The following is a 13,629-nucleotide window of genomic DNA, read 5'->3' as shown; positions in this document are numbered from 1 at the left end:
TATAAGTTGTAAAGGATTCATAGATTACACTTGTGAACAAAAATTGTGGTGCGCCAATTAATCATTGAGCCAATTTTGTTGATTGATAGATTGAGTTTATTAGTAATTAAGAGTTTCATTTGTATGGTGTTAAATGAAGCAAATGGCTTTCAGTCAAATAATTATAATACTATAATGTTTCTATACAGAAAAATTGCTTTTTCAATTGAAAAAGACAAGATTTATATAAAATACATATCAGTGATGCATAGCACAATACTGCAGATTACTTTGTCTAGTCCCTAAGCACACTCTAATCACTTGTAATTTATAAAAATGACAGTGGCAGTATGAAATTTTGCAAGAGGTGGATGTGAACGTCGTTACTGCCCAATATTTAATATTTTTTTAAACCAGTCATTCACTACATATCACACCCTTGGCTGCTGAAGCAGAAACTGTGGTAAGAAATGTACCAAGTGGAGCAAATATCAATGACTGAGATAAATGAGCTTCAAGGTATTTGCTGCACAAATATTAATGCGTGTATGCAATGGGGGAGGGTGTCTAGATATATATAACCTTATGGGACAAATGAGCTTTTTGACATAATTAAAACAATCCCATTTAGTTTGCAGCTTGGCTGTATGTAAAATTAATACTGAAACTAATGAATGATGTGATATTTAAGAATAGTCAAAAACAAAATCAGATATGGAAATTTGAGGTGACTGGAAGCATGCCTTTTCTAAAAAAAAAGTCAGTGATAAATACCTTTAAAGTTTAAAATTCAAAGATTATACCTTCCTTTTACATGGAACCAAAATAGTGTAAAATAAGGAATGCTTTCAGACATGCTTTTGTGATCCTGTGCCTTGGTACTGTTGCAAGAAATATATCAAATTATCTGGAGATGTTACCATCTGGTGCAATCCAGTAGAGTTGGATTCTTAGTGAAAGAAAAAAAAGGAAAAGAGCTTGCAGGTCTATAGTGTCCTTCACTTCCTCAGGATGTGTGAGTACAATCACTATTATAGGAAATCCAGTGATATTCTTTGCCTGTCTTCCTTTTCCAATTACATTAGAAATTCTTTTTACGTGTTTGGACAGCAAGAATATTTCCCCATTCCTACACTGACTTTGTCAAAAAGTTCCTGAAAGTTGTTTCCATGCAAAAGATTCACGATTGACCTGTTTAAGAACTTCACTTTGAGGATAAGATACGCTTTTGTGAACACATGCAATCCTTTTTATTTCTAGTATTTTTAATGTCGATTGTCTGCTGCATTCTCTTTTCATGCAGCTATTTTGGCAAACATGTTGTGTTCTTGTGTGAGAGTGGACAGGACGATATGGTGCGGAACCCACATGGCTATTTAATACTCGAGTGGAAATGGTGTGCTTGTTAGTCATGTAACATGTTGTTTCACACATTCCATGAAAAGAACAGTTGTTCTTATCAATGAAGATGTAATTTTGTTTACAGAAACTGCCCTTTTTGCTGTCAGCATCAGCTTACAATCTTTGGAAGAGCTAGAAGTTGCTCTTCTTCCCAAACGTTTTAACGGTCAGTTATTTTTTTCAAATGCCTGTTGTTTGTTTTACCCCATCAATTTTACTTTTTGGTCTGAAAATAACACTGAATATTTGGTCTTCGAGGCAAAAAATGAACCAGTGAAAAAAATAAAAGAAATTTATAGTCAAAGAAGAAAAGAACTGCAGTGCTACGTAAATGTATAATTATTTAAATTATTTTGGCTCCTTCTGTTCTATAATCAATTCTGCATATTTCAGATTACAACATGCCACTAAGAGGTATGCCAGAATCCCTGTGATTGGAAAGTCAAGTACATGGATACTGGATGGGGTGGGGTGGGGAAGAAGGTAGTGGCAAGTAAAATGTTTGTTGGATTTAAACCCCACTGGGAAACAGCATCAGCAATCTGAACCTCAGTGACCCCATCAGGCTAGCTCCAAAATACAAAGCTGTTATTCTTAAGAACAGTTGGGTAATTTATGTGCTTTCTTAACAAAAGTAACGAAAGTATACTTCTATGTAAGGGGTGTAGTGGTAGTGACGTATATTTAAAACAAAAAGTATTAAATACTTCAAGGAAAAGCTAAATTCCCAACATACTGGTAGAGACGGGTAGCTTTCAAAATAGCAAGGCACAACACTCTGCATTGGCTGAAATAAATTGCTATAAGACCGAACTTGATTAAATACTGTAGGTATGCTTTGCCACATCTTCATTGCAGCATAATAGTACGACCAATTGATGTGCACAGTGCAAGGATCGAAATGTGTACATTCGAGTTTTAGGCCAACCTCTAGCATTTGGGAAAAGAAAGTTGCACACGTTAGATTCTGGTGAAATTGACTTGCAAGGTGGGGAGCCGTGGCTAAAATATAAAACATGTCAAGAGAGTTGGAAAGTCTCTGCTTGAATACAGCTGAGATATAGTGTTACACTTCTGTGCAGTAAAGGTTGTAGTTCAAAAACTATGGACAGTTGCCACAAACAGCCAGATTAACTTTGGAGCTGAAGTCAATGTTGCACTTTCTCTCTTTTCTCTTTTTCCTTCTTTGTTTTGTGTCAATGCAGTTTTTATTCTTGTGCTGTATCCACTGCCCGCACACATGCCGTTTACTTTTCTCTTCTGCAAACCCTATGGCATTGAATAATCCCCAATCCAGACAGTTTTCAGGCACCCCACTGTTAAAATCCTGTAAACAGTCATTTCAACTACTGCTTACACTATAGTGTGTTGACTCCTTTGATGTGGTTCTGCACTGAACACTGTTATGAAACATTTCACAAAAGGATCAACATGCTGAATTATCCTCTTCAGAAATGAGGACTTGAAGCTATTCAAGTGGTTTCACTGCCTTTGCTTAAAGGTTTGCATTTAATTTTGTGTGAATATGTCTTTTTTTAAAAGCTACATTCTTGAGTGTGCAACTTCACAAATGTCTGAAAGTTCAAATCTTGCAATTTCTTTCAGTGTATTGGTTAAAATTGCTGCTATCTTATATTTGGAAGTTTCTTGCATAGTACAAAACTCATAAAGTAGTCCCACTTTAAAAAGCTGCTTTGCAATTTGGTTGCCTGGTAAAATGATATGTTTTTACTGCAGGGTGATTTCATCAGTAGGCGGCAGAATCATTGACAATTGCAGCCAGGGAGACTAAAAAGGCCTCCAGCCACCACTACTTCAGTGAAGAACTTTTGCGGTGTTTCCTAGTGCTTGCATAAATGTTGAATCTGAGTCCATCTTCAGCTTACATTTCCCCTCTTGCTTTCTGCATTGTGACATACAATATGGACATACTCAGTGAGGTTGGGACAGTCTCGAGCACCGGGTAAAAGTGCAATGTGGCATTAAACTGATGGTGGGGATGCTATTAAACAAGATCTCGTATTTGTTTAGCGTCTTTAATGAAGTAAACATCCTATGATGTTGCACAGAGGAATGCGAGCAGTAGTGGAGCACTGAAAAGCATGATTGAAAAAGATAAGTTTGAGTCAGATTTTAAAGGCAGAGTGTAAAGTAAGAGGGTGAACGTTTTTAAGTATAGTTTCACGGGGAAGGGCCAATATAGATGAAGGGGATGCAAAGGATTGGAGATCTGACGAGAAACCCAAAGAATAAGGGCTGGATATACCACTACAGGAGGTTGCTGAGATAGAAGAGCCATGAGGTGATGAAAGTGATATGCTAAAGATGAGGATGATCTGAACTTCAGTATTGCCAATTAAAGAACACATGGAGGTTTCTGCAGATAATTGGTGAACTACGGTCATAAAACAACTGTACAATTTTCTGATCACTGTAATGCTACATTTGAGACCCAAAGTCCCAAAAGTACAGAAGGAAGTCAGTCTCCTTTTCAGATAATGCTTTTGGGGGAATCCTGGCCCAAGGTGGGATCCATCAAAGTGGCAAAGTCAAGTGGAATAAAACTGGCATCATGCCGTATTGGATGATCATCTGCCTTTAAAATAGATCTAAGGTGCTTATTGTGCAGTAATTGTAGGGGTCATCATGAGTGTTAAGTTAGAGCAGCTAATCACTGTCCTCTTTGTTCTTTTGTTACTGACATTCAAGCAAAGTTTTGTTAGGTTTGTAACAAACCTGATGAAAAATTATTATCTCTTCCACTCGAGGGATTTTGTGGTCAGTGTGATATACATTGTGAACACAACGCTTCATTTTTTGTTTTGAAATCATCTCCAATGGATGATGGGCCATTACTTTTCCAGTTTTTTTTACAACTCCCCTAATTTGTGAGTAAGCAGTTGCAAACTCATTTTTCCCACGCAAAGGTAAGCATTTTTAGGGGCTAATTTAGATAAGCTAAAATTGATCATTCTGTCAGTTATGGAGATGCATACCACTATCTCTGAAATGTGATGCTCAGTCATTAGGGCTAAGTAACATTTAATTTTCTCAATTTCAAATAAAAGTGTACAAAATTCCCAGCTGAACCTGTGGACAATTTGCCTTCTCCTAAATGAGACTTTGCATTCTGCTGTAAAGCTGTAATGACATACAAGCAGTATGGAATATCTACCAGAAGTGATCACTTGAGCAGCACTACCGAACATAAACTGGTTATTGTAGGATGACACTCTGAAATATTGTTGCAGGTGCCATACTTTCTACAAAGTGAAGATTCAAGGCCCCTATGCTGGTTCTGGTTATTTTAAGGCTAATGTAAAAGCAAAATACTGCGATTGCTGGAAAGCTGAAATTAAAACATAGTGTTGGAAGTACTCAACAAGTCAGGCTGAGAAAGCATTCATATTTAAGATAATGCCAGTTCTTTCTTTCCAGAGATGCTGCCTGAGCTGCTGAGAACTGCAGTGTTTTCTTTTTGTTTTAATTTCTGGATGCTGTAAGGAATTAGTAAAGTAACATTGTTCTTTTTATATCCCTGTACTTTTCAATAATTACCATCAGGAATAGATTAGATGATCTTTATTTAAAATTTATGAAATCTTGCTGTATGTAACTCAGTTTTTTCAGAGCTATCTCCCAACATTTCTTGATGCCTTTTCCAGTATGAGGTCAGGCCATTTTAAAATGTACACAAATTGAAAAAATAAAGAAATTTTTCACATTTACTGTGTCACTGTTTACCCCTTACTTTTTTGTTGATATAGAGCATGTGCATAGGCAAATTGAGTTACGTGGATCTTCCTTAGCTATCTCGCTGCTCCGCTTAACACACATTTGTGGACCGGCCTCTGTGATTAAACTTATTGTGATTTTGCTGTACTTAAAACCACTTTGTAATTGTATGAAAGTAGCAGCATAACCTCACTGTTGGAAAAATTTACAGTTATATCTTGACTTGTACAAAGATAGTAGGGAGGATTTTATGACTACCTAATATCTTACTACTGTATGAGGATCTTATTACGAAGATGTAAGCAGGACTTAAAAAATGCACCTATGAGAAGGGGTTAGATAGGCGGGGGGCTGTATTCCCTGGAACACAGATATGGAGTGATTTGTTGAGATATACACAATAGTAAGGAATCTGGATAGACTGAATGGAAAGGGCCTAGTAGAATGAGGTTATTGACCAGTGAGTGTTGGTTTAAAGTGATTGGTAGAAAGATTAGAGGGGAGATGAGGAATAATCTTTTTACCTGGAGAGTAGTAGAAGTCTAGAGCTCACTTTCTGAAAGACTAGTAGAGGTAGAAGCTCTCATGTGACTTGAAAGGTGTTTGGAAATGCACTTCAGTTGTCATAATCTGCAGGGTTATAGATAAATGCTGGAAACTGGGATTGGGCAGCGTGGCTCATTTTTAAGATGACACAGGCATGATGGGGCAGGGCAAGTGGTCTCTTTCTGTAATTTAAACTTTCCCTGATTTTTTTTTTAAAATGAAAAATCAATTTAGAAATTTAAATTTTGAAAAATACAGTAATTAATTCTTGTGATTGAGAGTCCTTCAGAGAGAGGCTGGGATGCTCCATTTCTTCTTTCAGAAGAGGATCTGAAGGGAAAGAAATTTCCAGTAACAGATGGCATTTTATATCAAAGTTGCTGGGGAGAAAACAGGAACATTGCTGAAAAAAAATGCCTCACTGCAGCCACTAGTGTTGCTGTACTACTTTATAACATTAATGACTGCAAGCATTACAGATCTACTGGATCAAATGTAACTGAAATTAATTCTCCTACTCTCAACAGACTATATCTATCTGTGGCTCTGAATACATACAAATTTTAACGTATGGTGTGATCATGGCTGATGAGACAAAGAGCAGAAATTCTTTATGGTTTGAACTGAATGACAAGAATGGAAAGATTAGGATTATGAGAGTGACCTATGGAAACTGAATTTTCAAAGAGGGAAAGCTCATTGAGAAGTAATATACACAGGCAGGAAGGCATGGGATAGGGTGGAAATTTGATTAAAGTCAAGAAATTAAAAGGTGATTGTAGATGAAATTATGTTGAGTGGTAGGGTGCTGAAAGGGTCAATGCCATGACAATTGTTGTTTAGATTATGAAGTGATTTATAGCTAAGGACAGAAAATAAGCTGATTTAAATTTACCAATTGATGAGTTTGCCTCTAACTGGTGTTTTTACCTGATGTGGCAATGCCGCCGTTACCTCCCATAACATACAAAATGAGGTACGTCTACTGTGGTATTAAATAGTGATTGTGATTTTGAATCCAATAAAGTTTGTTGTTTGTGCTTAACAGCTGTAATAAGAGATTAAAAATGAACTTTCAGTAGCATGCCATGCTTCAAGCAATCCTGGAGTAAGGTAGAGTATGAGATCTTTTATATCCTCAGGCCACATATCATGATACAGTGGTGACATCTCTTAAAGGTGTACTGACATACCGGTCATGAGGCATGACACAATACTGATGACACCAGATTTGGAGGAAGCAGGTATGTTCAAGCTCGGAAAACAGGCTAAAGTGGAAGAAATGGTTTAATGTAAAGAAATGCAATCTAAGGAAATAGTCATAAATGAATAACTCTTAATGGAAGGGGGTCTAGGCAAATTGTGGAATGTGGAAAATGTGGAATAGCCGATAGTGAAGGGGACTGTCGGAGAATGCAGCAGAATATAGATAGATTGGAGAATTGGGCGGAGCAATGGCAGATGGAGTTCAATCCAGGCAAATGCGAGGTGATGCATTTTGGAAGATCCAATTCAAGAGCGAACTATACGGTAAATGGAAAAGCCCTGGGGAAAATTGATGCACAGTGAGATCTGGGTGTTCAGGTCCATTGTACCCTGAAGGTGGCAACGCAGGTCGATAGAGTGGTCAAGAAGGCATACGGCATGCTTTCATTCATCGGACAGGGTATTGAGTACAAGAATTGGCAGGTCATGTTACACTTGAAAAGGACTTTAGTTCGACCACATTTGGAGTACTGCGTACAGTTCTGGTCGCCACATTACCAAAAGGATGTGAATGCTTTGGAGAGGGTGCAGAGGAGGTTCACCAGGATGTTGCCTGGTATGGAGGGCACTAGCTATGAAGAGAGGTTGAGTTGATTAGGATTATTTACATTAGAAAGACGGAGGTTGAGGGGGGACCTGATTGAGGCCTACAAAATCATGAGAGGTATAGACAGGGTGGATAGCAAGAAGCTTTTTCCCCCAGAGTGGGGGACTCGGTTACTAGGGGTCATGATTTCAAGGTGAGAGGGGAAAAGTTCTTTACGCAGAGGGTAGTGGGTGCCTGGCACGCGTTGCCAGCGGAGGTGGTACAGGCGGGCATGATAGCATCATTTAAGATGTATCTAGACAGATACGTGAATGGACAGGGAGCAGAGGGATACAGATCCTTGGAAAATAGGCGACAGGTTTAGAAAGAAGATCTGGATCGGCGCAGGCTTGGAGGGCCTGTTCCTGTGCTGTAATTTTCTTTGTTCATTGAATCCAATAGCACGTCGTTTGGTATCAATAATCAACTTAAGAACATATAGGAAGAGAGCACAATTTTTCAAAGGTACTGATGTAACTGCACCAAGGATACTGTATATACGTTTGGTCACCATAGTATAGCAAATTTGACAAGGGATTTGAGGTAGTGTAGAAAAGGGCAATCTAACTATTACCTAATTTTCAGCATCTGAACTACAACAGCCTATGCAGAACCATATCAAAGCTTTTGGTGAAGCCCAAGTAGACAATGTTGAATGTATTGCCCTCATCCACACACCACATCACCCTTGCGAAAAATCATGCTGGTCAGACGTGATCTCCCCTTCACTAACCCATGCTGACTGTTCTTTCTTTATTAATCCTTGCCTCTCCAAGTGCAAACTAACTTTATCCCTCAGAATTGCTTCCAATAGTTTCCCCACCACTGATGTTAGACTGACTGACTGAACTGTAGATTCCTGGTTTTTCCCCTTCCTGTCTTCTTGAATAACAGTCCCACATTGGCTGTCCTCCAATCTTCTGCTACTTCTCCTGCGGCCAGAGTGGAATTTAAAATAATTGCCTGCTATTTACTCCCTGGCATCACTCGACAACCTGGGATGAAAATCTGCAGGGCTGGATGAATGATCTACTTTTAGGCCCACCAGATCACTTGGAGAGTAGTGAGCCTGTGGAATTTGCTACCATGGAAAGTAGTTGAGGCCAAAACATTGTATTTCAAGGATATAGCTATTGTGGCTAAAGAGATCAAGGGTTATTGGGTGAGAGCAGGATTGTGATATTGAGCTTGATGATTAGATATGATCTTATTGGATGGCACTGCAGCCTTAGAGGTCAAATGGCCTACTCCAGCTCTTATCTACTGTGTTTCACCATTTACCATAGTGGGATCTGACCCCATTAGCCTGGGTGTCTGGATTACGAGCCATTTACAGTATTACTCTCCTACTGCTTTCTCTGGGTGTTCTACTAAATTTTTGTTTCCTTTCACTCTGCCCAGGAAATTGATAGCTATTTGGGTTCCGTGAGGGTATGGGTTGCTGATGGAATGGTGGTGATGGTAAGTAGCAATTGCACCGTATCATGATAGGCAGGCTCATGGTCTCTTTCCGGTTATTTGAGATTTCCACAGGCTGTAGAACCAGAAAGCATTAGATTGTACAGAGAAAGAGTGCGGACAAGTTGAGATCTTAATACCTTACTCAGAGTGGTGAATGTGTTTGAGGCTGACCAGGCTGAAGTGGAACCATTAAGGAAGAATTGGGTCACTGTTTGAGATATCAAATGATTGAGATGTATTAAATTGTGAAATTCACACCTGTAGTGGCATCCTTGTGGTACGTTCAGTGTACAATGTTGTGGCATTCAATAGCTTGGTTAATGCAAGAATCTAGAGATTCCTGGTGTAATGTTCACATGGAGGAACCCTGCTGCTGTATGAAAGAGGGCTTCGTCTGTCACCTGCATGATGCACACTCTGACTGACAGGTCCCTGCCTGATATTGCTCAATAGTCTTGTGGTAACCTGAAAGGAGATGGCAGATGCAAATTTAGAGACTGGCGTATACGTAATTGTATGGACGCAGCTATTGTGACAGCAGAGTGAGTCTGCAAACTCGTGTGATCTTTGTGTCCATTTCCCAATGGTCTGTGGAAATTTTAGGACTTGATCAATGGAGGTTCTCTCCTTTTGACAATGGCTTTCTTTCTCCATCCATCTTTTCAACTTATAGCTGCCTGAACCTAATTTCAGTTGATTCGAATAATCTTTCCCAGTACAGATCCTGATGATTTCAGCATTCCTGGTGTTTGAGAATAAACTGATGTGTGACCCTGAACTGAAGCACTCAAACAACTTTTTGGTGATGCATGTATATAATTTCTGACTGAGTCCCTAGTGGTGGTGGGTACATAGGTCAGGAATCCTTTCTCTGCATGTCTGAAAACCAAAAGCACCCAAAAACCGAAGGCCTTTTTGAAAGCAGTCTCAAATGAGCCTGTATTCATGCTGAGTTTGGGCCCTTTGGGAAGAGACTTTGCTTTTTGACCCATTCGTGTCCATTTGGACCAAGTGAAGATTTTCCTTCCAAAGGACTGGAATGGACCTGTATCAGAAAACTGAAAATATCCTTTATCTAAAAACCAGATGATGCTATGGTTTTCGGATAAAGGATTCGACTTGTATTTCTACCTGTCTCCCAAATCTGTCTGTTTTATTTCAATGATAAACTTTATTCATAAAAGCAAAACTTTATATACATACGTAGTCACTGGAGCGTTCGGTTTTGAAGACAGTCTTTACATATTTAGAGCAAACAAACCCAAGGCACTTATTACTTAAATAAAACTATATTTACATACATTTGAGACACCAGGAGGGTGCAATAAATGAACGGATCCCCGTCGTACTCTGGTATGTCAGCACTGCATTTTTTAATCACTTATGGGAAGAGGACCTGTCTGGCTGGGCCAGCATTTATTCCCATCTCTAATTGCCCATTAGACATAGTGATGTGTACGTTATCATATGACTGAAGACTTTTCACCTTATTTTCTTCCTCTACACTTCTCCCCTTCCTTCTGCTTTTGTGAAGAAGCTGGTTCATGTTAGGAGTATGGCTTAAAAAGGCGTGATAGCCATCTGGTATTTCAACCAAAGAGTTGTCGTCTTCTGCCTGATCATGGTGGAAGGAAAGGGATTGGCTGAACTAAATGGTGGAATATGTTCACAGCACAGAAGGAGGTTATTTGGACTTAGAAATCCATGCTGGGTATCTGCACGATCAATTTAGCTAGTCGCACTTTTCCTCCCTTTAGGGTTTCAAATTATTTTCTTCTCAGCTGAGTATCCAAAACCTTCTGGAGAAGCAAATTGAATTTGCCTTTACTACACTCAGCACAATGTGCATATTCAGGTAGAAACCACTAGATGGCGATTTAAGAAAAGCAGAATCCCAGATGACATTTCTTCTGCCTCCAATCTAATGGGGCTACTGGCTACCATCATGGCTCTCCACTATACCTACAGCTGAAATTGGGTAATGTAGATCAGAGAATGGTTCACACCCAGGACTTTCTTAATCTGGAATGCACCACTGTAGGGAGCCTTCTACAGTAATGCTGCCTTATAAAATGTGGGAAGTATTTCACTTTGTATGATTGTTTTTTTGTCAGTGGCCACTCACTTTAATATGTACTCATAAGGAGGTTAAACAAACTGAGAGCTAAAAATTCCATTTCCTGATGCTGTGGACTATTTCAGCAATTTCTTCAAAGTAATTTTAACTAAAATGCTGATGTAAGGTCATGGTTGAAACAGGGCAGTGGTTTGATTAAAATATTACTGACATAGATCATAGATCATAGAATCCCTACGGTGTGGAAACAGGTCCTTCGGCCCAACAAGTCCACACCGACCCTTGGAGCATCTCACCCAGACCCATCCCCTTATAACCCACCTAATCTACAGACCCCTGAACACTACAGGCAATTTAGCTTAGCCAATCCACCTAACCTGCACATCTTTGGACTGTGCAAGGAAACCGGAGCACCCGGAGGAAACCCACGCAGACACGGGGAGAATGTGCAAACTCCACACAGACAGTCGCCCAAGGGTGGAATTAAACCTGGGTCCCTGACGCTGTGAGGCAGCAGTGCTAACCACTGAGCCACCGTGCCGCCCCTAAGACATCTACTGCATAAGCTGTACACTCAAGACATACACCTTTTAAAAACTCTATGTGGGCATGTTACTCGCTCCCTGAATTTTATGATTAGATTCTAGCTGTTGCCCTCTGAAATAAATGCCCAGAGACCAGTAATCCCTCATCCTTTATTTACAAGTGCATAGTACTTGACACTGGTCCGGCTTCCTCAGAGCCAGTTCTCAGTGAACAGAGCCTCTGACGCTCCTGTTTATATCTGTCAGCCGGGGCTCCCTGATTGCACCAGATTAACAGCTCCAATCAGGGAACCCAAATTCAATGAGGTCCAACTGGCTGACCTCGTTACATTCATTGCAGTCTCGATTGCAAACAGAAAAGTTAAGCTTATTGATCTTCGGTGTCAAAAACAACGAAGCTGGTGATGTTATAACTGCTTTAAATTACCACTTTCTTTTTCTTTTACAGAAGGAATTGAGCCTTCCACGCAGAGGAAGTCTGTAAGTAGAGATTGTTTACATCGTGCAGAGATGGCCTTAATATTTTTGTTTAATTGGCTGCATTGGTTGCAGTTTGCTGAAGTATATCATTTTACAAAGTTCAAGCTTTGACCATTTATGGCATCTTTATGCAAATAAGCCCATTATTTTGATGATATGATGAACTCATTGCTCAGCACAGCTGTCTAAACATGTGCTGTGTGAATGACTCGGAGGTTGATGTATGTTTTGTTTATGCTGTTCTAAGGAGCAAAAGCTTGATGAGGTAGCCGTTGTTCAGTTGAACTGTACTTGTTGGTTGCAATTAAATGTTTACAGTCTATTTTGTTAACACATATTGCTTATTAAACCTCGTTCTTGCTTGGGGGCATGTAACTTCGATTGGTTGGGCCACGTGGCCTAATTCTTCAGTCATATCTGTGTGTTTTTATGTAACTTCATAGATGCTCGCATTACTGTTTCTTTAAACAAAACCTAATAAAACAACATGCATGGGCCAATTAGCAAGAATAATGTAGCGTCTGTGTATACATTCAATATATTAATCACACATTCATTATGCTGGTCCTTAATAATTAAGGCAATTCTCATGGTCTATGCCAATTTTACATACTTAGTGTAATCCGGAAGGCTAATAAAATTAATCTCAAAAATTGTCATCTATACACTATTAGTTAACTAACAAGCCACTTGGTTGTCAGAACAAACAAGAACAAAACCATCCACTTTCTTGCAACAATTGGGGTGAAGAACAAATCTGGCTTTGACAGCATCTTGAAAAATCACATAAATTGATCTCAAGTTATTTTTCACCAAATTATTGAATGTTGGAGGACGAATGAAGTAGCTTTTGGTGCTCTTGCTTGTGCCATTGCATTATGAGTTATGCGGAGAGGCAGGGTTACGAATGATCCCTTGTAATGACTATTCATGGAAAATATCTGTAAGCTGTTGGTACCCTGTGCAGTAATGGTAAGCCAGGCATGATTCTAATAATGATTCTCTGAAGGAGTGAATATAAATCCCTGAAACTGACAAAGGAGCAGCACTTTGGAGGCTTGTAGTTTGAAATAAACCTGTTGGACTAGAACCTGGTGTTGTATAACTTCTAACTATTGTTTTAGACATCATACCACAGAATGACTGCCCCTATGGAAGGCAGGGCACCCATGACGAATTAAATGAGACAAACTGAGCTACAAAAAAGCCGGCTGCTAGGCATATTTATGCTGGGTAGTCTGTAGGCGTAGAGGAAGTTATTGCAGTATTTAAGTTAAGCAAGGTTACAGATGAACTAGATCCTTGAATGATCAATTTTAACCCAATCTTGAGCATGAATGCTAGCGGAACACCTTAGATTAGAAAAGTTGATCACGCTAATTAACAATGTAGCTTCATCACATTAACAGTGGTAAACGTGTTAAATAGCTTACCCATGGTGAAGATGGAGAATTTGATGAGAGTGATGGAGACATTTTTGGCAATTGGTGCTTTATAGAGATATCTGGTAAAGTGAGGTTTGTGTCCTATTTGACTTTGAATCAATGGATGGT

At 39.3% G+C, this 13,629-nt stretch overlaps 2 protein-coding genes across 3 annotated transcripts in view; both read left to right on the top strand.

The window, feature by feature from the left end:
* Window positions 1-13,629, top strand: part of LOC109920222 (microtubule-associated serine/threonine-protein kinase 4-like) — a 763,378-nt gene that overhangs the window by 210,612 nt on the left and 539,137 nt on the right. The gene's annotated exons all lie outside the window — the stretch shown is intronic.
* LOC125482815 (microtubule-associated serine/threonine-protein kinase 4-like) overlaps window positions 1-13,629 on the top strand; it is a 399,885-nt gene that overhangs the window by 376,112 nt on the left and 10,144 nt on the right. The window contains exon 5 of the mRNA XM_048595291.1: window positions 12,045-12,076. Coding sequence (XP_048451248.1) covers window positions 12,045-12,076 — 32 coding nt within the window. The remainder of the gene's footprint in view (window positions 1-12,044; window positions 12,077-13,629) is intronic.

This window comes from Rhincodon typus, chromosome 3 (assembly GCF_021869965.1).
Source record: "Rhincodon typus isolate 14 chromosome 3, sRhiTyp1.1, whole genome shotgun sequence".
NCBI lineage: Eukaryota > Metazoa > Chordata > Chondrichthyes > Orectolobiformes > Rhincodontidae > Rhincodon > Rhincodon typus.
This window is presented reverse-complemented; position numbering and strand designations above follow the sequence as displayed.